Here is a 23,346-nt window from a genome sequence, read left to right as displayed (position 1 = left end):
ATATTATATTTATACTTGTCCATCTTATAATAAAGTTTATTAGTTATTTTTCTAATTTGTGGGGTACATTTATAGTACTTTCCTATCCGCCATGTCCGCAACAACTTAAGCTGATCATCAATCTCTATCTCTTTGGACCTTGAAAATATATATATGTATATATATTACTTTCAATAATTTTATCCTAATTATTTTGACTAAGTCGGATTCAATATGTTTGGAGTTGATTTTATATACATCTCTAAGGAAGTTTCCATTTTTTTCTTCCTCTCATCCTACAAAATAAGTTCATCAAAAATTAGTATTTCAAACTACATACATGTTTAAATAAATGAGAATTAATAATATGGTTGTTAGTACTGGTTAAATAAAAAAGGAATGAAATGAATCAAAAAGAAAAATCTAATGAGTTGATGTTATTCATTAATTGGTTATAACAATTAGCTAGGCAGCATGATGAGGTGTTATTAGGAGCCCCACAAGCAAAATGTTTGGGGAAACCCTAACCATGGAAACGGAATCCAAGCACTGAAGAAGTACTGTACATTGGCACGAGTTTCTTAGAGCCACCCAAAATTTTAAATAAATACTATTATATATATATATAATTATCTCATCCTACTTTTCCAATTTCTCATCCATGCATATCTTAAATTTAAATTTAAATTTAATTACCTATATATGCATGCACCAAATTATTATAATATAAAAAATTTGTTTATTTATATATAATATATGTTTAATAATATGCCTTTTACATTTTAATTCTAATAATGACTCATGTTTTCATTCCTTGCATTTGTCTTTTCCAATGTTGAAACTTGGAACTATATATAGTGACATAATTAAACTATATTATTATCATTATTTGCATATGCTATTATCTTAATCATTACTAATATATATATAAGTGTAGTGTATATTTTAGTAATTAATGACAAATATAAAAATAATTAATCAATAATACTTTATATATATTTGTCGAGTATGTATGTTACAATATAAGTGGTTGGTGTGATTATTACATGCAATTGAATGTTTTTTTAAATATGATCACCTAATAAAAATATTTTTAATAACTATACCCTATATTCCATTAATATATATTTAATGACCTAATTTTTTTATAAATTAAAAACCTGTTATATATGCCAACCAAGAACCAACCACAATAAGTGTATCTATAAATGATGAGTAATGATATGTACACCCAAAATATACACTCAAACATTACACACAGTGATGTGACAGTTTGACCTAGCTAATCACATTTATCAAAACTGTGATCCACTGTTTTAAAAAAACAGTGACACATCATTGTGTATAATATTTGAGTGTATATATTTTAAGTGCACATATCATTATTTATGAAAGAAATATATATATACATGTGTGTTGAAATTATTAATTATATGAATAATATATAATATATAGTAATAGTAGTACGTACGTACAATAATATAAATATATATATGGGTGATGATGTACGTAGTATACTATACATGACAAGAGCCTTGTGCCCTTCTCTCTCTTATTATATGTAAACATATTCTACCCCACACACTACTTCTACCAATCCCACCACCGAAAAACAACGACTTTGCACCCAATCCCAGCTAGCCATACCTCTCTATATCATCACTATATACTTCTTATATATATATATATAAATTCTGAGTATACATCAAGCCTCTGCTCCTCCTGATCATGATATATATCATTAAACATATATAATCTTCTCTGATCAGTAATAATAGTAATAAAGAATGAAGAAGATCAACCTGTTGTTAAGAAAGTGCAAGAGCTTGTCGAGGCAACTAGGGAGATCTTCCTCTTACAGTAATCTCAGGTCAAATTCCAGCAGAGAAGATTTCTGGGTGTCTGATCATGATCATCATCAAGATCAAGATCATCGAGATCATGTGATGAAGACTACTACTACTGCTACTCCTACTAGAAATGCTACAATCTTCGTGGGAAGCTCGAGAAAGAGGTATGTGATAAGCACCAAGTATTTGAGCCATCCTTTGTTAGCAGCTCTACTAGAAAAGTCCAAAGTTGCTGGTCGTAAGGGAAACGACGACGTTTTGGTGGTCAAGTGTGAAGTGGTTCTCTTTGATCACCTTCTCTGGATGTTGGAGAATGCAGATCCAGTTACTCTTGCCTCTGACTCCTTAGAGGAACTAGCGGCTCTCTATGTCTTCTAAAACTACCCTAAAATTAACTCTCTATGCTAAGAAAATCTTGTGTTAATTTTAGATATATATATATATATATGGATCATCGTATTATATATATATGTAAAATTCTTCATTCATATGTTGTTTGATTCTCTTTTCTTGCTTCATTTTTATGGACTAATATAAGTTGACCAAGTTCGTATATATAGGATTTGTTGTAACTAATAAATAGTCTAATTATAATTTTATTTTGTTCAAAACCCAGAAATAAAAATAATGGTTTCCTCTGTTTTTTATTAGTTTGGGGTCTAATTGCCAATTGGGTGTCTTATTCTACTGTTTTTTCATAATAGGTCTGAGCTATACCTTAGATTTTTAAATCAATCCATTGTTGTGAAAGTTTTACTAATCACTATTACTAATTACAATTCAAAATCAATCTCAAGAACTCCCAATTTTCCATTTTGTACAATAATTGAGAGCCAAATGTAGGACTTGTTTGTTGTGGTGATAAATTTTTGTGACATAATTATGAAATTACTTGCTCTGGTGTGATCATGAGCATGAAAATTTCATTGACCAATTACTTTTATAAATTGTGATGATATTGTATGATTTTTTTTCTTCTTTCTAATCTTATGATTGATTTCATTGCTGCTGTAACAAGGGAAACTTTCCAACTAGTGTTACTTTGAAGCAAAGTTGGACTTAATTAATTAAAAATACAAAACAAAAATTAAGTAATTACCTGTTGTCGTTTGTTTACTATGGTCAATCAAGTCCAACTTTTAGTTGTTATTACAACATTGCACTAAAAAAATGTTTTAAGAGAACCACAAAATACAGTTATGTAAATTTATTGATGTAGCAGCATGTAAGATCTATCTTTATTAATATATATTTACACTAAAACCTCTATATAAGAATAACCTTTATTTTATTATAAAAAAAAATTGTCTCAATTTGGACCAGTTATAAATAAGAATAATATCTAAAATATAATTAGTTATAGATTTTTTAAGTCACGCATTAAGAAAGGATACTTCCATATAATAATAATTATCTATACAGTCAAATAAATATATATTATGTCATTTGTATTTGTATACAAATGAGAAAATTAATGATTTATTATACATTTGAATTACTTAAGTTATATTTAAATATGTCATAATTACAAATGAGAAAATTAAGTATTTATTCTATTTGATACTTTTGGGTGTTTAGAAATTTTTTGTACCAATACTTTTATTCAGTTATAACCTCTCAATTAGAATAAAATTAGTTTAGTAAGAAAGTCATTCTCGAATAGAGATTTTACTTAATATTGCAGTATGTTCAACACTTACACACTCTCCTAGTAATCATTTTTCATTTACATTCAATTCATAATTTTTTAATCTTTTGTCCTTCCATAATTCTAAAATAAAAAATATTTAATAATAATAATATTATAGGAGACGATATAATAGTTCTTTGCCACAATTTAAGATTGTTTGTCCCACTCCTAATAATGCAAAGTAACTTTTTTTTTTACTACATGGTTTTAGAATTTTTACTTGGTAGGGTTTTAGAATAAAAAAATATATACCAATTATGACTATAAAATTACACTTGTCTATTTCAAACAACAATTACAATTGCTTTTATTATTTTTGTTTTATTTTGTGGGGGCTTAATTGTTATAAAAAAAGTATTGGGGGTTTTCTTAATATTTTGGTAGACAATTATTCAATTAAAATAGTAATATTTTTTTTTAATGTATTTTTTTTCAGCGTGGGCTTCAGCCCCCATTGGGCCTTGAATGTAAGTTAAATACATAATTTTAAGTGGAAATTATGTGAGGTATGACTTTTTTTACTTTCTTTTCATAAATATGGACATTTTAAAATGTTTCTTAATTTATGGCTTTTTTCTAATTGTGTACAAAAATATTTCTATATTTTAAAGTTTTTTCAAAATAAAGGCATATTTTATTTATTAGTTTGGTGTTTAGTGATTTGTGCTATTATTTTGGGTATTTTTGTCATTACATCCCATTTATTAAAATAATTTTTTTAATTATATATCTATTTTAAAATAAATATATCATTTCTTTTCTATTTTTATTTTGTTTACAAAAAAAATCATTTTTTATTATTATTTTATCTACTCAATACATGTACATATCTCTTCTATATAAAAAGTATGCAGATAACGGAAATTCTTGATTTTAACGGGTTGTTTTGTTAACTTTAACGAAATGTTCTAAATATTTAACGTAATATACCTTTAAAACTAATTAATAATAGATATTTATTGATTATATTAATATCAATTCAAATATTATAAAATATCATTATTGTGATAATATTTAATATTAGACTACATGTATAATAATTATATTAATATATATTTAAATTCAAATTAAAATGTTATAAAATATCATTATTATAATAATATATAATACAAGACTAAATATTTAATAATTATATTAATATAAATTAAAATATTATAAAATATCATTATGATAATATTATAGAATTCTAATTTTTTACTAATTATATTAATATGAATTCAAATATTATAAAATATTATAATATTATTATTACAATAAGCAAGGCACCCCACACTTTAAGATAGCCTAAGTTAGGTTATTGCAACTTATTGCAATCATCTAGTTAACATGTCATTCAATTCACATAAATCACTATGTATTAAATCTAACAAGTTTGAATATCTATCAAAACTTGAAAAATATTTTTTTACCATTTTAGATTTAACGCATAATTCACATTTATCATGCTCATGCTCATTCACATCACAATCAATCAATCCACATTAAATCTCTTTAATATAAATTTAGAGTCATCCACTACAACAAAACACAGTTTTTTATGACATTTATTAGACCACACACCTAGATGCGAGCCCTAAAAACAGCTCCCAGACTTTTTAGGACACTCATTGAGAGTCCTTAAATAATTTCTTTTAGGACACGCGATGTGAGCCTTAAAAACTGATGTGTGTCCTAAAAGTTTGATTTTTTTTTTTAACAAAAGTTCATGGATTTTTTAGGACACTTGTTGAGAGTCCTTAAAAACATATTTTAGGAATCGCAATGAGTGTCCTAAAACCATATGTGGGTCCTAAAAAACTTGAATAGAAAATTTAAGTGTAATATGAGTGGTGACTTTTAAGGGCTCACTTTAGGTGTCCTAAAAGAGTATTAAGGGCTCCCAGAGCGTGTCCTAAAAACTTTTAAGTAAAAAATGACAAAAATCTCCATCATTTTCGAATTGGGCTATATTACGGCATCATTTCTCATCAGCACACACAAAGGAATAAGAAAAAAAAGACCTGCCTCTTTCCCTCTAGAACTCTCTCCCGCTTGCGTCAGTACGAGGCCTCGACCGCCACCCTGCCGCCATCCCCCATCGACACGCGCCGCCTCATTGGACGCAGAAGGTCGCCGACCTTCGACCCCCACTAGCCCAGACCCTCACACTAAGGCTGTACGCGGTGCGGTTTTTGACCATTTTTTCAAACTAACTCGCGCATGCGGTTTTTCTAATTTTCCAAACCGCACCCGCACCGCGAAACTAAAAAATCGCAGAAACCGCACCGCAAAAAAATGGTGCGGTGTGGTGCGGTTTGGAATACCGCCAAATAATTAAACTATCATAAATAATCATATTAATATTTCAGCAACACCTAAAGCTTGAAAATAAAAAATAAGAAAACTTTCAACAATACAATAATCTTAATAATGGCTCAACAAAACACCTAAGAAAATACAACAAACTTGAGACTAATAAAGTTACAACAACAACAACTATAAGTCAATAATCTTAATAAAGTTTCAGCAACACACCTAAAACAACATAGAACAAACTTGAGACTTGTAACGTCCCTAAGGTAGGGTACGTCTGCCACATACTCGTAATTCTAAGGTTTACGAGTATGTAGGGCACTTGACTAAAAGAATTAAATAAAATGATACGAAGAAATACAGAAAAATTTAAAACTTTTATATAAACTTATTAGTAGAAATTATTACACGTATGAATACTTTAAATTTAAGGCAACCATATGAAAACTCTAAACCATTATTGCATTGCTACTGAGTCCGTGCTCCACAAGTTGCTCAACAGCTAAAGCCACACCTGGAAAAAATGTTGGAAAATAACATAATGAGCTAACGCTCAGTAAGCAAATCTCATGCATACACATACACATGAATGTCGTGAGTTTGTAGTGCACATATACTAATATGCTGACTTATATACTTATGCATTTCATTTATTGCTCATGCACTTTCAAACTTTACTTTTATGCTCTTTCTTTTAGTTTCACATTTTTATGGGCCCAATATCACTTGTGCACACTGTTTGATTCAGCCAATGCCTGCAGGGCTTGTTACACATATCATATAGAATCTCATGGGTTCTCCTCCGGCTAGCCATCATCTCAGCTAGGCTCATCATAACACTCATTTCATCGTTGCCATAGCTGCCATACTTATTACACATATGGAGGAGAAAGACGGAAACATGGCAAACATATCTGAATGATCAACTCTGACCTAGCCCACACTAGTGGGCAACCACTATAAGTCTTATAGACTTCCGTCTTCTTTACTGAACTTACTTGATTGCTTTATCAAAACAGTGGCACCCTTTTTAAACATCTTATTATCACTTTGCTTAAGCCTTGTGTCATGAAAATGTTCACTTCACATAAGACATTTCAATGCATTTCACAATTTTCCTCATATTTATATGCATGGTCTTATATCACATAATAATGTATCACATAACTGTACATGCCATGCATACATGCTGATGCTGAAATGTCAATGTTCATGTTCATGATTCATGTTTGATGGTATTCAATCAAGGCATTGTATCACATCTCATATAACTCAAAACATCTTTAGTCATAATACACGAAGCTTTGGGTTGGTGGCGTTGTTATACCTTAACGTAGAGCTATGGCTCAGGTCTAAGGTTTCCAGCCTAAAAACTTAAACGCTTCATATATCATACATATAACAAATCATGAACATAAAGTAATCCACATATCCATCAACATAAGAACACATACTTGCACATAATTCATATCATTCTTAACCAAGTAAGACATCTTTCACATATCACGGAATTCATCAATTACATATCACACAACACCCTTATGGTGTTCATATAACCATTCTTCACATACTTATCATATGCATCATCATCATACCATACTTAACTCATTAGATGTACACAATCAATGTAGTCATGCATCTTACACTTAAGCACAAAAAGGTGATATTTACTTACCTTAGGTCCTTAGCTTATTTTAAAATTCCTCACCAAGAGTCAATCAATCAAATCCTATTCAAGGCACATCATTTATTAAATTCTATCAAAATCATAAATATACACTATTGATAGTGTATATTAATAATACCAGAAACTATATAAATGATAATAATAATTATTATCAACGTAATGCAAATAACTCTTCATATAAAACCATGCTTTAAACCTTGCTCATAAGATAATGTACTCTTATGATAATAATAATTATAATCCCAACAAATATAATAATTATCGTCTATAATTAAACTTATTTCGATATTAATAACAAAATACTTCAATAGCAATACGTATATGGATGTATATATTCAAATAGTCATTTTATAAAAGAAATCATATTTTTAACATAAAGTTGTAATAATCAATATAATGATAATAATATAAATATAAATATTTATATTATTATTAATTAGTCATAATATCAATTCCAGTGATATAATAAATATACTTTCTCCAAAATTCACTGGTCTTACAAATATCAATAACTGTAAGAAACTAATATTTGATATTATTTTAATATTCAAATATTAATATACAATAATAATGGTTAGATAATAGGTTTACTATAAATCATACTTTTCATATATATATATATATATGAATCTGTATTCTTGATTTACTTAACAAAATAATAACAATAATAATTAAAATTACTTAATCATAATAATTTCCATATTAATATAAAATCAATTAAATATGTATTTTTATACTTTATTTAATATCTAATATTTTCTAGAAAATTGGACAGCACAACGGCTATAAAGTGGACAATTCCAAAATCAAAACCTGTATAAAAAATATATATAATCCCCGACAGCCAGTATAAAAAATTGGACAGCCAGTAAATTACAGAAAATATTCCATATATCAATAATATATAATTATATACTATAAATACACATAATAACAATTACTCTAATCAATCACAATTAAATCACAATATATAGGTTAAAGAAATTATACCAAAATGATCGGGTTCCACAACAAGTCAAACGATGATTTTCTGAGACTCAAAACGTACTTCGGAACCTCGAACACTAAGTTTCGACCGTCGGTCTACGGTGGCTCTTGGTGGGCCCACCACCCAACTATGATAGATGTAGGAACAAGTTATTGGGTTTTGAAGCCCACAACACGAGGAGCACGATGGTGGTGACGGATCGGCAAACGGATGCCCGAGGTGGCCGAATCGCAACTTTGAAGTCGCGGGGTGGCCGAACTTAAATCGAGTGGTTGAGGCGTTTAATCGGCGAGTGAGCTCTAGATTCCCGCGTGGGTCGATAGTTCGGAGGCCTCTGAATCCAACGGTCCGGCGCGTGGCTAAAAGTGGTGGCCGGAAAGTACTCTTGCGTCGTCGGCAACAGTAACACGCAGAGAGAGAGAAAGAGAGAGAGAGAGAGAGAGAGAGAGAGGGGCTCGGGTAAAAAGAAAGGCTGAAGCCTTTTATTTTATTTATTTATTATTTTTTATTTTTTTATTTTTTAAAATTACACTTGGACCCAAAATACTAAAATTCTTTTCAAATAAGTCCTTTAGCAAAACTTTCTTAATTTTATAAAAATCCCCAATTAAAATTATATGACATTCGGGTCCAATACTTGACTACTCAAGTTTCTCTCTCTTTAATCTCATTAAAAACATAAAATGATATTTTAAACACTATTTTTCCATTACTATTTCTTAAATTTGTAAACTTGTACATTTTATGTATTAAAACTCTGATTTATAATAAAAAAAAATGTATAATGAAAATGTTGGATATTACAAGACTAATTAAATTCCAACATCAATATGAAAGATACAACTAAAATACTTTCAGCAATAGAATTAGTGGGCTTTGGGTTGGGCTTTAACATATTAGACTTAAATAAATATAAAAAAATAGTATTTTTATAATATGCGGTGCGGTGCGGTTTGAACCGCATTTTAATAATTCAAAATCGCAAACCGCACCGCGCAGTTTAGTGAAAATTCAAACCGCGACCGCACCGCGAAGAATTTCAAACCACATTTTTTTTGCGGTGTGGTGCGGTGCGGGCGGTTTGATGAACAGCCCTACCTCACACGTTGCCCTCCGCTGCCTAGAGTCGTTCGAAGTCGCTGTGGTGCTATGTTTCCCAAACACTTCTGAGTGTTTTCCGACCGCCTCGGGCCACCCCGACCCAAATGACCACCACCAGTGCATTCCTTGTGCTTTGGGCATCAAAAACCACTAAATGATTGAACTCAACGTCCATTGGAATTGGAAGTTGACATTCGCCAGAATTCATGGAGGTCTGAGAAATCATAGTTCAAATCCGACCATTCGAGGCCTTTCTAAGAAGAACCACCACCACGCTCCCCGAGACTTGGGCTTCGATGCCCAATCATCATTTTCCCAAACCACCACCGTGGGTTGGTGGCGCCGCCGTTAATGTCGAGCTCCGATGGGAGCTCTGACTATCAATTAATATTTTAAAAATTAAAAACAAAATTTTTTAGGACTCGCAATGCAGGCCCTAAAAACATTCTTTTAGGGCTTGCAATGTGAGTCCTGAAAAAACTCAGTTTATAAGGCTCTTAAATAGAGAACTCGTGCCCCACGAGTCTTAAAAAGTCTTTTTTGTAGTAGTAATCTTGGGGACCTATAGTCCTATAATTTCATGCTCTATCAAATTTAGATTATCAATTAAAACAATAATATATTTCTTTAATGTAATTTTTGTTCATCGTGGGCTTCAGCCCCCATTGGGCCTTGAATGTAAGCTAAGTGCACAATTTTAATGGATATAGAGAAAAGGAAAATTTACACCAAGTACTATAAATTTCAAAAAAAAAATTTGAAAAATACAAAATTTTACAAAAATATGGATAACAGTTTGTTACGGTTCTGTAATTGTCTGTTGCAATTTTCTATTTAGTCTGTAAATGTTGTTTACAAAATTGTAATATATTATTACAAATTTGTAAATTTTAATTACAAATTTGTAAATTTTAGTTACAAAAAATCTGTATTGTTACAAATTTTTAAACTTTGTTTACAAAAAATAGTATTGTTACAACAACAAAAATTCTGTATTTACGATTATGTCACTCCATATTTTTATAATTTTTTACGAATTCTGTATTTTTAGTATTTTTTTTAAAACCTTAGATATTTCAATGGATATAGAATAAATAGGATTGTACGATAAATATTAGGCCAAAGAATGTGTAACTTCTACCAATGATGCAATACACTCACAATTTTTAGATATGGAAAATAATAGGGAACTGATTAGTGTGGTATTCAATCTTCCAAGCGCTCTTTGATGGTGTTTATGAAAAAATGGATACAAGCAGTGAGCTTGGGTCCAATATTTAACAATTATTTAGGATATCAATATTAGATAATAACTTTTATGCTGACCCTATTAAAAATATTGTGTCTCAATTAATCCAATTAGAATTATAATTTTTGGTAATTCTAATTCATTATAATATTCTAACACATAATGTTATGATTGGTTAAATATAAAGTATAACTATTATTATATAAGCTAAGTATAAAACACTTAGTGAATTTCCCACAGCGTAGATGTGAAATTTGAGTTTCAATTGTAGGGACTTAAAAATTGTGTTTTTGGGTCAAAGTGATATATGGAGGTATCTAAGGATCCCAAAAAAGTTGTAGCATTTGTAGCAATTTTAGGATTATTGGAGGTGTCATAAGTCAGAGGAGGTGGCAATGTGTTGCCTCCTTGGAGGCGTTGCATAACCTGAATGCAAAAGGGCTCAAAAGGCAGGCGATACATCAACTACATGCATGCAACATATCGCCTGATGTGTCCGCACATGCACGTGTTTTAAGCTCTAAATGACGAGTTCCTTATCTCTAATCCTATTGATTAGACCTAATGATAGTGCCTACACTATAAAGGGATTCTCATAGAGTCTTGGAAGATATAATCACTCTCTTAAATCTCTCTCTAATCCCCCTCTCTCTCTAGCTTTCAAGAACCTCAAGTTTTCTCCAAAAAAACTTAAAAAGAAAGTGCTTCAAGTTATCAAACAAAGAGAAAGCAAAAGAAAAACCATGTCAAAGAGACCACACCAGACATCTTCTCTTCTCCATACTAGTGGCGAGCTTAAAACAATTCGTGAAGAAGATAGCCATCCTAAGCAAATTTCAAAAACTACTCGAAAACAAGCAAGAAAGCTCTAAGCTCCGCCTCCAATGGAGACTTAGCCAAGAAAAGTAACAAGTTATTTTAACATACATGGGATATAAAGTTGTTAAACATCCCTTACTACTAATTATTTTTAGGGTTTCTTGGCAAAATGGCCTATTTTTTTAAGTCATTTTGCACTATAGTCTAGTTTTAATAATTCTTTGCAAAATGATCTCTCATAATTTAGACAGGTGGTCGAAAATTTAGACAGGTGGTCGAAAAATTTAGACAGGTGGTCGAAAATTTTGACAGCTGGTCGAAAAATTTAGACAACTGGTCGAAATTTTTTGACAACTGGTCGAATTTTAGACAGAGGCCATTTTGCAAAAAATTATCAAACGTAGGCCAGAGTGCAAAATCACTTAAAAAAAAGAGGCTATTTTCACCAATTTAGATTATTTATTGAAAAATTAACTTTTTTCTTTCTTTATTTTTTAAATAGATTTCCTTTATTTATTTTGTCATTAGTATTTTTTTTTACTATTTAATAATCACTGAAAATAGTATTGACAAACAAAAATTGATTACCATTTTAGAAATAAATTTCTCCTCATTCCTCCTTATCTTATGGACAAGTATCAATTAAGTCTATATTGGTAGAGGGGAAATAATAATTTGGAGATAAAAGTGAAAGAAAAAAAAATAGTGCAAAGTGAGTGGAAGAAAAATGAGGTGGGTCCCACAAATGAATTTTTGAAAAAAAAGTAAGTGGAAACTTTTTTCAAATTTGTAAGATTTAATTACTACTCGCTTAATTTTAAAATAACAATAATATGGTACAAAATAATTATAAAATAATATAACTTTCTTTATTCCTTAAACAACTATAATGGAAACAAACTTTTTTCTATCTTAAAAATTAGGAAAACTTACACTTGGCAGCTATTTTTGTAACTTAATTACTATAATAACATGTGTAATTTTATTTACAATTGTACAGTTTTTTTATAGTGTAGATAATCTTATTTGGTTATCTCTCCTCTCTCTTCTCTCTTTATCCACCTTACTAGACTACTAGTTTTTCTAGTATTTTTAATGTTTCTTTTTTCTCTCTCTCTCTTCCTTAACTTCAAAAATATTTTCTGGTCACACCGCTAGTTGGTTGAACTCAAGAGTGGTACCATCGCAACCTACTTTTCGAAGTGATCATTTTTATGTGTAGGAAACATATATTTTTTCATCATCACTGGAGAAAATATTAGTTTATTTTTTATATTTTATTAACAAAAAATTAACTAAATTTTAAACTTAAACAAAATTTAATATACAAAAATTTGTATTCTTATTTTACATTTAAAATATATCATATTCATATGGTATTCTAAACAACTTTAAATCTACTTTAGAAACATTTCAAATAACTTTTGTATGATAGATTCTTTATAATATATTTGGTAACTTTTAAATAGAGCATAAGAAGACCCTTTTTGATAACTCATTAAGTTTGTTGGTTGCTTTAAATTTGTGGCATACCAAAAAATTTAGTCATACATGAAAATGTAACCAATTTGTTTCTTAAATGATTTTAAAAGCAATGAAAATGTAGTTTTTAAAAGTAACCATGCAGTATACTAAATAATATCATTTTCTAATAAGTTATTCATGGTAATTTGGAATTATACAAGTAACTTTTTTATACTATATGATAACTAATTATTTTATAAAATAGACTTGAATGTAACGTAAAAATATCTTAAATAATAAGATATGTAAATTGAACGAGTGACTAAAAAAGTCTATTAGAAGTTTTCATTTAAAAGTTACCATCTAGTATACTAAATTAATTTTTATTAATAAACTATATGGTAATTTATTATACTATATGACAACTCATTAATGTTAAAATTGGTTAAATATAATAGTTAAATTGTTTACACAACGATCTGCAAAATACTTAACAACTTTCACTTAAGTTGAAGTGAAAAGCATGAAATTGTGTAGTAGTCATCTAAAAGTGACTTGTATGGGTTCATTTCATAGGTATTTTGGATAAAAGGGACAAAATTCAACAATTGCTATAGTTTGAGGTATTTTTGAAAAGTAACAAAATTCAGGAGGCAAAATTCTACGAGTGCTATGGTTTAAGGAAAACATTTTGTCCAAAAAAAATATATCAAGATTTTATTTTTTACAAAATTAATAAAAAGAATAATTTTCTAATAAAAATAATGAATGTAAATTTCTCCTAATAAAATAAGAAACCTCATTTCCTTTTAGTGTCCACATTTTATAACTATATGAAAGTTTTGTTCTCTTAGAGCACTCCAATGGGAGTTGCTTGGAGAATTGTTTGTCAATGGTGGGGTAGGTGGATGAAGTGAAGGATATTATTTTTAAAAATAGATTGGCAACGTTTGTCAAAGACAACATTGCTTTCATATTTTTTTTTTCTTTTTTGATTGGTTAGATTTATTAAAAAAATTATGGTGGGACCACTTAAACTATTTTTAGTGTTGCTCCTATTGTAGATGCTCTTAAATGTTGAATTTAAATGTAGTTCCACATTTATTTAGCTTAGTTTTTTATGCAAAAAATTTGGTACGTAGGCAGCTTTGAAGGTACAATGTGAATATTATATCCATCTTCACATGAGTGATGAAAATCTTGAGAGACTAAGGTCCTCTTTGGTTGAGCTGCTCTTAATTTTCCAGGAAGCTCTTGTTAAGAAATATGCTAAAACTTGCTTTTATTAAAAAAAAAATATTTAAAAATAAAAATTGAAACTTAATGATTAACCAACCAACAATAAAAATGTTTTTGTAACTTAAAAGTAGTTTTTAAAAGTCCACCTAACCGGCGCCTAAATAAGTAATATAAATCCAAAGATTGCATTTACTTAGCATCCTGTTATTTATGTTAATAATTTTGCAAAAAAGAACTTTTATTGGCACCATAGTCAGTTTTTAGTCCAACCAATCTCTGTTCCACAGATATAATAAAAGCTAAAAGAAAAAGTAAATTATGATAGTAAAATCCCTTACTTTAGCTGAGTTTGCAGGCACCTTTGGCTTTCATTTCATGGGTACAGCCACTGTGCCCTGTACAACACTGCAAGGTGGTAAAAGTAATCACTTCAACCTCTGCACAAAGATTCTTTATCTATTTTCTTTACTTGAGATTTTACTATGTGGCAGTGACACTATTTGATAGTGAGGTTATTCTTTTTTTCTTTTTTCTTTTTAATTTGCTTGAAAAGTGCTTACTTCTTCAACATACCAGAAAATCCCTATAATATAATCTTCATTCCACCACTTCTACCCAAATCATTGCTCTGATCAGTGAGTATCCCACTTCTCAAATCTTTTTTCTTTTTACCTTTTTCAAATTTTATATATAATAAATAATATATTTTTTTGAAAATTTTTATAGTTGAAGCCTCAAGTGAAGTATTTTTGTGAAAATTTTACAACTAAATAATAAATAATAAATAATATATACTGAAATTTTCTGTGTTCTCAACCTGTAAATCATTTTTGGCATGATTTTTTTATAACTATGTATATTATAGTTATTTAGAGGATTTTACAAATTTTTAGAAAATTTTGAATAATTTACCGTGTTGAAAATTAGTATAAAAACAGATTGTTGCACACGTGATTCATTTTTTTATCCGCGTGGAAAATAACATATTTGAACCTAATTTTCAGTACGGTAAATTATTCGAAATTTTTTGAAAATTTACAGGACGCTCTAAATAATTATAATATATACAATCATAAAAAAAAATTGCAACAAAAAATATTCACGAATCGGAAATACAAAATAGCCCCACCGATAGAGCTCTTTTTTATTACTAAATTATGACCCTTGTCTAAAAGAATTAACATGGGGTTGAGAAATTGACACAAAATATTTTTACACAAATCAAGTATTTGATATTGTAGAGTTAGGCCTGTATCGTAGAGCTGTATCATAACTATTATTACTACAATCGTGCATCCAATTTTTACAAAAAAAGATATATCTCTAATAGTTTTAATAATTTAGAAGAAATTTTTAACAATAAAAAATTTCGACAGACATGATGTAGATGTAGATGTAGTAGAAGCAATAGTTTGGAGTGAAAAACTCCAATTTATTATTTTATATATATATATATATATTCCATTTTCTCATCAACTAAAATTTAACCATAATTAGCTTTCTGGATTTTCTTTATTCTAATTTTTTGTTCCTTTTGGTTGTCTGGTCTGGGAATGTTTTCTCAGCAACCCATTTTCCAATTTTTCATTAAACACAAGGATCAAGCTGTAATATTTGGTTTATATATTAATATAAATTGTTTTGGGTAAGATTGTGTTTAGATTATATCATTAAATTAATCTACAGTAGCAACAAGCCTACATTTCTGACCAAACTTTTGTTAAGATAAAGATAATAATAACAATGACCAATCTTTCAGTAGTGCTAGTGGGAAGTAGCAAATTTCATTGGCTCAATGAGAAGAGGCAGAGTCAAAACTCAAAAAAGCAAAAACCCCACAACTTTTAAATCGGACGGCTAGGAAGAAAGATCACTGTGATCTTCCAATGAGGACAACCACACCGTATAAAGTTCTCAACTACTTCTCTCTTGGCCTGTTTATCATTATTAATTGTATTATGTATATATATATATATATATTTCTTTTACTGCCCTTCCCTTGCATATAATATAGCTCATAATGGTATAAAATAATGTCACCTGGTAACTTTACCACATTTATATGCAGGAGGACTTTGATTTTGATGGGTGTTCCACAGTAACGCCCACTCTCCTGCCTCCAACACAATATGGTAATCATTCCCAACTTTTGTGCGAAATTTTTGCTTCAAAAATTGCTTTTTTCCTGTAGAAGTATTTGAGTGAGTGTGTTCAGAGATGCCATTTAGCAGCAGTGAAGCTCTTCAGGCTAGATACCCTTCATATATCATTCTCTTCTCGACCAATTCCATTCCTTATTGATCAGTAAGGTTTCCAGTTCTTACTCCTTCAGCTTAATATTCTCTATGATTTTTTTCCCACTGCAAAGTATGGACCTTTTGTGTTATACATGCAAAATTTTCTTACTTTGCTATATGGGTTTGTTTTGTTCTTGGTTTTTGTTGAGTTGAGTTGAGTTTTCTTGCTTGCAAGTGTGTTAGTTACAGTTTCTTGTTAATGTTATGTGATGGGTTAATAACTGTTTTCCCAGATAATCTTTCTTTCTCTTTTGTTGTAATTTTCATGAAACCATGGTGGGGCCTCGGTAAATTATTTGTTTTGTATTGTGTATGTGACTGTTTTCGCCGATACCCATTTTTGTAAATCTCATAAAGCTTCAGGATTTGGCAAAAAGTTTGTACATTTATGGTTTATGAAAAGAATGTTAAAATAATTTGTGTTGTAAGGTGCAAGTACTTGAACCACATGGTGCCTTTGGGAGTTTCTTTTCTCTGATTCCCCCTTCTCTTGTTTTGTTTGGTTGGTGAGAAACTAGAGGAAGAAAGAAAGGTCAAAGCTACTCTAAATAGTTGACTGTCGTTCATTTTTTCTTTCTTAGTTGTCTCGGTAGCCGAACAATATTTGTCTGGATAATCATGCAATCAATTATGTAAATTGAAACTTAGGTTTTGTGGAACTTTTGGCTCTTCAATTATGAATAGTTTGTAAAAAAGTTGTCTCCTTGAGACTTTAAAGCGTGCTATTATGTTTGGATTTCATGGTGGAAAACATCATTATTTTGTCTATTCAAGTGTACTAATTACTTTCATACTCTAGGGGGGGTGTTGCATTATTTTGATTTTCACGTTTATAAAGGTTAAATGTCCTGCTCTGATTACTTCTTTTCTCTCTAATATCAAGGCATAATTTTAGTTTGTAATAGTTAGGGATTGCGGGTCCATCCTTTTCCCATGTCTTGTCTTGTCTGATTTCTAGTTCTATTTGCAGTTGTGTACTGTACAATTTTGCATTTTTGTGCAGTGTCAAATAGCATCAAGTATCTTTTATTAGCTTTGCTTATATTTCACCTTCATAAAGTCCTGTGAAGAGCCTTTTAATGCAATATCTTCGGCATAGCTTTGTATGTTTTTCTAGATTTGAGATTTACCACCTCCTTGCTTACAAGTTGATACTAAAAGAGTTAGCTTGTTAGCCCCTAATGGCTAGTGTATCATCTTATGCTCTTCCCTAGCCACTTATCTGATGTATGAATTAAGATAGAGAGTTCATTTCTTCTTCATAGACGAAACTTCATTTTAACACATACTCTATTGTTGCTTTAGGTGAATTAAAATATGGACCGGAACAGACTAAATACAAGGGTTCGATGTTCATGTTCAACACCGTCCAACGAATCAGCTTTAGACCTTGAGAGGAACTGTTGTAGTCATTCTAATTTGCCTTCTTTAAGTCCACCAATGCTTCAACCCTTTGCCTCAGCTGGACAGCATTGTGAGAGCAGTGCTGCTTACTTCTCATGGCCTACCTCAAGCCGATTAAATGATGCTGCTGAAGAAAGGGCAAACTATTTTGCAAATTTACAAAAGGGGGTACTACCTGAAAATCTTAACAGGTTGCCAAAAGGTCAGCAAGCGACCACATTGCTTGAACTTATGACAATAAGAGCATTCCATAGCAAGATCTTGCGTTGTTACAGTCTGGGAACAGCAATTGGGTTTCGAATTCGTCGTGGTGTGTTAACAGATATACCAGCTATTCTTGTCTTTGTTTCCAGAAAAGTGCACAAGCAATGGCTCAGCCCCATCCAATGTCTACCCACTGCCTTAGAGGTTGGGAAATGAGATAAATGCTTGTATAATGTATTTAAAAAAAATAATTTAGGTTGCTGCTCTGCTGGTAGTAACATGTTGTTGAGGTATTAAAACTTGTTAATATTAGCTGTCTCAATGAAAGTTCTCTTAAACAGGGCCCGGGAGGTGTGTGGTGTGATGTGGATGTTGTTGAATTTTCATATTTTGGTGCCCCTGAGCCTGCTCCCAAAGAACAATTGTACACAGAGATTGTTGATGATTTGCGTGGAGGTGACCCATGTATTGGCTCAGGTTCTCAGGTTTTATTAAGCTCCCTTTGAACTTATTATTATTATTTTTTTATATAAGGATTCTATGGATGGAAATGGTAGTTTTTCTCTGTAAGAATTATGCCCATCACAATGATGGATTCCATGTATTTTGATGATTGAAAATGCTTTTGATTATGACAGTGAGAAATGATCCAGTTTAGATTACTCCATTAATTCTAGGAGTGTCAAAATTATCCCATTTTCTCTTTTTAAGTAGTTCTAAGAGAGTTCTTAAGCACTCCAATTTGGAGGTGTAATTTGTCATAAAATGGATATATACACATAAGGAGATGATGTCACTGAACATTAGGACTGGCTGCCTGCAACACAAAAGCTATATTCAGCAATCTATTGTAAGATCGAGGTATTGCACTATGGGTTTCATAATCTTTTTAAAAAAATCCGTAGAGAAGCTTCCAAAGTTTCTAATCCTTGCTGTAATTAGTGACGTGGCCTTACAAATGTTAAAGAATACTGCAGCTTTGATGTCAAGCTTACAAATCTTTAAGTATCTGAAACTAGAATCCTCTGAATGTGTTTGCTTGGCGTCCCACAGAGCCATAGTCTGTGCTTTGTATCGGCAAGCTATAACATCTAGCTATATGATGAACCACTCAGAAACCTTTACTAGTATGTATTGGTTAATGACTCCTTTGTCACACATATTTTGGTGGTAATAAAATATCTGCTAGTTACAGTAAGTTACTGTTGCTGATAAGTACTAAGGGAAGTGCATCGACTCATTCTACAAGCAATATTGCATATTGTGTTTCGTTCTCTAATACTTTTCCGGCATATCCTAATCAGGAAATTCTTAATAGGTATGCTCTCTCATTGTTTTGGTTAGGTGGCAAGCCAGGAAACGTATGGAACTTTGGGTGCTATAGTAAGAAGCCAAACCGGCAATCGACAAGTTGGCTTTCTCACAAATCGACATGTTGCTGTTGACTTGGACTACCCAAACCAGAAGATGTTTCATCCTCTGCCTCCAACACTTGGACCTGGAGTATATCTTGGTGCAGTGGAGAGAGCCACCTCTTTTATCACTGATGAGCTTTGGTATGGCATCTTTGCTGGAATAAACCCAGGTACATGCTTCTGAATTACAATTAGATTTAGAATAGTGTGTATACAGTTTATGAAGTATGGACTCGAAACCACTTTTCAAGAGTGGTATCATTTATTATGCTCTAGTAGTCTAGTTCTAAATTACTAATGAACTCTAGCTCATTGTTAAGTACACTTGAAACTTACATGAGAAACCCTTCCAAAAAATATTAGTACAAACTTATTTAAAAAAGACAGCCCTCTACCTTGCAATCAGGTCTATAACCCTTCAATCCCATCCCTTTCTACCAAATAGCCAAAAAAATTGTTCTTCTTTAGAATATTTTCCCAGTGTACTTTTTGCAAGTATTTTCATGCTTCAAAGTTTCATCAATAGAGAAGTAAAATAATCAATAACTGTGTGGCATCCTGACCCTTATGCCTTTATGGGATTTCTTGCTCTGGCAGAGACATTTGTGAGGGCAGATGGAGCATTCATTCCTTTCGCCAATGATTTTGACATGTGCACTGTTACTACATCTGTGAGAGGTGTGGGAGAGATAGGTGTTGTCAAAATAATAGATTTGCAGTCACCAATAAATACCCTTATTGGAAAGCAGGTGATGAAGGTTGGAAGAAGTTCTGGCTTGACTGCTGGAACTGTTTTGGCCTATGCCCTTGAATACAATGACGAAAAAGGCATTTGCTTCTTAACCGACTTTCTTGTTGTTGGTGAGAACCAACAGACATTTGACCTTGAAGGAGATAGTGGGAGCCTTATAATACTAAAAGGTGAGAATGGTGAGAGACCAATGCCGATTGGGATCATATGGGGTGGAACTGCTAACCGAGGAAGATTGAAATTAAAAGTTGGCCAACCTCCTGAGAATTGGACTAGTGGAGTTGATCTCGGGCGTCTTCTAAATCTCCTTGATCTTGACCTCATCACCACTGATGAAATGCTTAAAGGTTTGTGCATGCTGTAATATATTTGTTACTTTTTCATGTTTTAGATGTATCAGTTGTATCTGTCCTTGTCTGGGACTTTATCTGTCTATATAATATTCTTTGCTTGTTCATCCCACAAAAATCAAACAGATGAATGGAATATACAAAACAGCCAAATAACCATTATTTTGAGTTAAAAAAGTATTCAATCAAGATTACAAAATCTGGAAGAACTCATCCCACTGAATATAGATTTAGAATGCAAATAACAAAGATAGACCTGAAAGTCGAAATGATTGTTGATAGAACGATTTACTTGTATTGAAGCTGTTTACGGCATAGTATGTAAATTTTTACATGTGCAAAAAGACATTTCGCAAGTCATTTTGATTTCGTTCTTATTTTGTATGCAGTGGCAGTGCAACAGCAGAGAGCTGCCTCAGCAACAGCGATAGGATCTACCATTGGTGATTCTTCAACCCCTGATGGAATCCATCCCAAGGAGAAAGCTGAGAAGTTTGAGCCATTAGGACTCCAAATTCAGCATATCCCATTAGATGTTGAACCCAACAGCCCAGCAAGGAACTCGTTCTATGTAGAAACAAAGTTCCAGGTGGAAGAAGGGCCCGAGGAAGCCCCAATCCCAAGCGTTGAACACCAATTCATTCCGAGCTTCCCTAGAAGATCTCCACTTCACCATAACAGTCTGAAGGAGAGAGTAGCATCAGAGAATCTTTCTTTGTTACGAAATGGCTGCGGTGAAGACATCTGCGTTTCGCTGCAGCTGGGGGACAACGAAGCCAAGAGGAGACGTTCGGATGCTTCCACTAGTGCTGAAGAGCCAAAATAACTTGCATTCTTTTTCTTTAATGTTATGGTTCGAGTCTTTGAATGTGGATGATGATCATGATACCATGTTGTAACTTTCTAACCATTGGCTGGTGTTGTTGGAACTAATGTAAGTGTAAATTCTCGGCTCAAAACAAGGGCCCCTGAGTGGAGTACACTGTACACATACTTGGAAGCTCGCTGTATCATTTTCATTCATGTCAACTTCATTCTACTTTAACTATAAATTTTGTTCAAGAGGCATTTATTCTTATGCTTCTTTAATCCACCTAAAGTGACACCTTAGATGTTATTGATGTCGTTTTCTTAGCAACACATATTAACTACAGTCGCTCTCTCCTTGAATTAAAAAGAAAGAAATGTCGTTTTATCTTAAATGAATACGTCTTGTCGTTTTTTCTTGGTTATTCAACATTGTTCTCGAGGAAAAAAAAAGTGTTACAAATTTTACAAGCTAAATTTCCCTTTTGGCTTACAAAGTACAAACAACATAATTAGTATTCATATGTTTTTGTCTCTAAAACTTTCAGAGGCTTTATTCTATTATCTTACATTTTCTTCGTGACCAAAATATGTATTAACATCCAAAGTAAAAATAAGGAGGCATGAGTCATAATACTACACAATTTTGTTCGAGGGAGTCAAAATAATATAATTACCACATTACAAAATCAGAATGCCAAATTAAGGTGCCTTGGGCAATAAGATTTTTTTTTCTTTTTTATAATCTACAATTTTTTTTTTTACATTCTTAGAAAAATCACATGATTTTTTTTTAAATTATTCAATTAATTAAAAATTGGCCAATGAAGATGAGTAATTTAACATTTTTTTTAAAATAAAAGAGTACTATTTTTATTTCATTATGTTTTGCTTAAATACTCATTTATACTCATGTACTTTAGAAAGTACTAAATTACACATTTTTATCATTAAGTACAAAATATTAATTTTTGATAGTTTGATAGACCAGCCCAAGTTAAAACACGGACTGATTAATAAAGATCCCAAAAGGAGACAAATGAGGGAAATCAAAAGGAAGCACTTGATGGAGCCTCCAAATACAGCAGCTGAAGAACTCGACACACCAGCCAGAGAGAAGAACCAAGCAATTCCAGAAAGTGCAACGCGTGAGAAGAGGACACGCGTGAAGCCAAGATGGCTAAGAGAGTTTGCTATGGTCGAACGTCGCTGAAGAGTGGGCTATTGCTCACAACTGAATTCTGTTTCTGCCTAAATCTATTTTTGTATTATTTCTATTTCTTGCTGATATATATTGGGGAATTCGGTTTTGGATGATTTTATGTTGAATGAGAATTTGGTTATTGGGAGTTGGGCACTGACTTGAAGAGTGTTGGGTTAAAAGTATCACTGGTGCTTTCATTGAGAGATATCGGAACCATGAGGAATGAGGAGATTGCCGAGCTATTGAAGGCCATGGAAACTAATCCCAGGGACCATGTGGATTCGCAGATGGAGAAGATTTCTTCTCGGCTGGAACAACACTGATTGGACACGGAAGAATGACTAGGTCATCTTTCTCAAGCTCCGACTGCTTCAAGAACCATAGACGGTAATCGTAGTGTGGAGATTGAACAGGAGCAGGTCGTGACTCGTTGGAATGGAGGAGACTCGGGCTTACGGGATCTGAATACGATATTGAAGACGTTGCGAGTGAAGGTTCCGAGGTTTGATGGAGGTCAGGTTGAGAATTGGATTTACAAGATCAACAAGTTTTTTAC

At 31.6% G+C, this 23,346-nt stretch overlaps 2 protein-coding genes across 5 annotated transcripts; both read left to right on the top strand.

Moving 5' to 3' along the window:
* The first annotated feature begins 1,564 nt into the window (after positions 1-1,564).
* On the top strand, positions 1,565-2,384 carry LOC133828828 (auxin-responsive protein SAUR76). Its single transcript, XM_062258920.1, has one exon. It carries the CDS (start codon positions 1,767-1,769, stop codon positions 2,205-2,207), a length of 441 nt encoding a protein of 146 aa, XP_062114904.1. The 5' UTR covers positions 1,565-1,766; the 3' UTR covers positions 2,208-2,384.
* Positions 2,385-16,353: 13,969 nt separating this feature from the next.
* LOC133829974 (protein NARROW LEAF 1) lies at positions 16,354-21,896 on the top strand. 4 transcript variants are annotated; one of them, XM_062259845.1, is made up of 7 exons: positions 16,361-16,490; positions 16,590-16,662; positions 17,961-18,467; positions 18,605-18,748; positions 19,608-19,848; positions 20,276-20,776; positions 21,169-21,896. In XM_062259845.1, the coding sequence occupies exons 3-7, from the start codon at positions 17,973-17,975 to the stop codon at positions 21,603-21,605; spliced, it is 1,818 nt and encodes a 605-aa protein (XP_062115829.1). In that variant the 5' UTR covers positions 16,361-16,490; positions 16,590-16,662; positions 17,961-17,972; the 3' UTR covers positions 21,606-21,896. The 4 variants fall into 4 exon arrangements, with proteins under 4 accessions (XP_062115830.1, XP_062115828.1, XP_062115829.1 ...); XM_062259846.1 differs by lacking the exon at positions 16,590-16,662 and having other exon boundaries at positions 16,354-16,490; XM_062259844.1 differs by having other exon boundaries at positions 16,356-16,667.
* The last annotated feature ends 1,450 nt before the right edge of the window (positions 21,897-23,346 follow it).

Source organism: Humulus lupulus, chromosome 4 (genome assembly GCF_963169125.1).
Source record: "Humulus lupulus chromosome 4, drHumLupu1.1, whole genome shotgun sequence".
NCBI lineage: Eukaryota > Viridiplantae > Streptophyta > Magnoliopsida > Rosales > Cannabaceae > Humulus > Humulus lupulus.
The sequence above is the reverse complement of the archived record's forward strand: the minus strand, read 5'-3'. Positions and strand labels throughout refer to the sequence as shown.

Bases quoted from the DNA above. Each gene is read 5' to 3' on its own strand.
- LOC133828828 (XM_062258920.1), top strand. From the start codon at position 1,767: ATGAAGAAGATCAACCTGTTGTTAAGAAAGTGCAAGAGCTTGTCGAGG.
- LOC133829974 (XM_062259846.1), top strand. From the start codon at position 17,973: ATGGACCGGAACAGACTAAATACAAGGGTTCGATGTTCATGTTCAACA. The intron at 18,468-18,604 runs GTTGGGAAATGA...TCTCTTAAACAG, and splicing joins GTCTACCCACTGCCTTAGAG to GGCCCGGGAGGTGTGTGGTG. The intron at 20,777-21,168 runs GTTTGTGCATGC...TTTTGTATGCAG, and splicing joins CACTGATGAAATGCTTAAAG to TGGCAGTGCAACAGCAGAGA.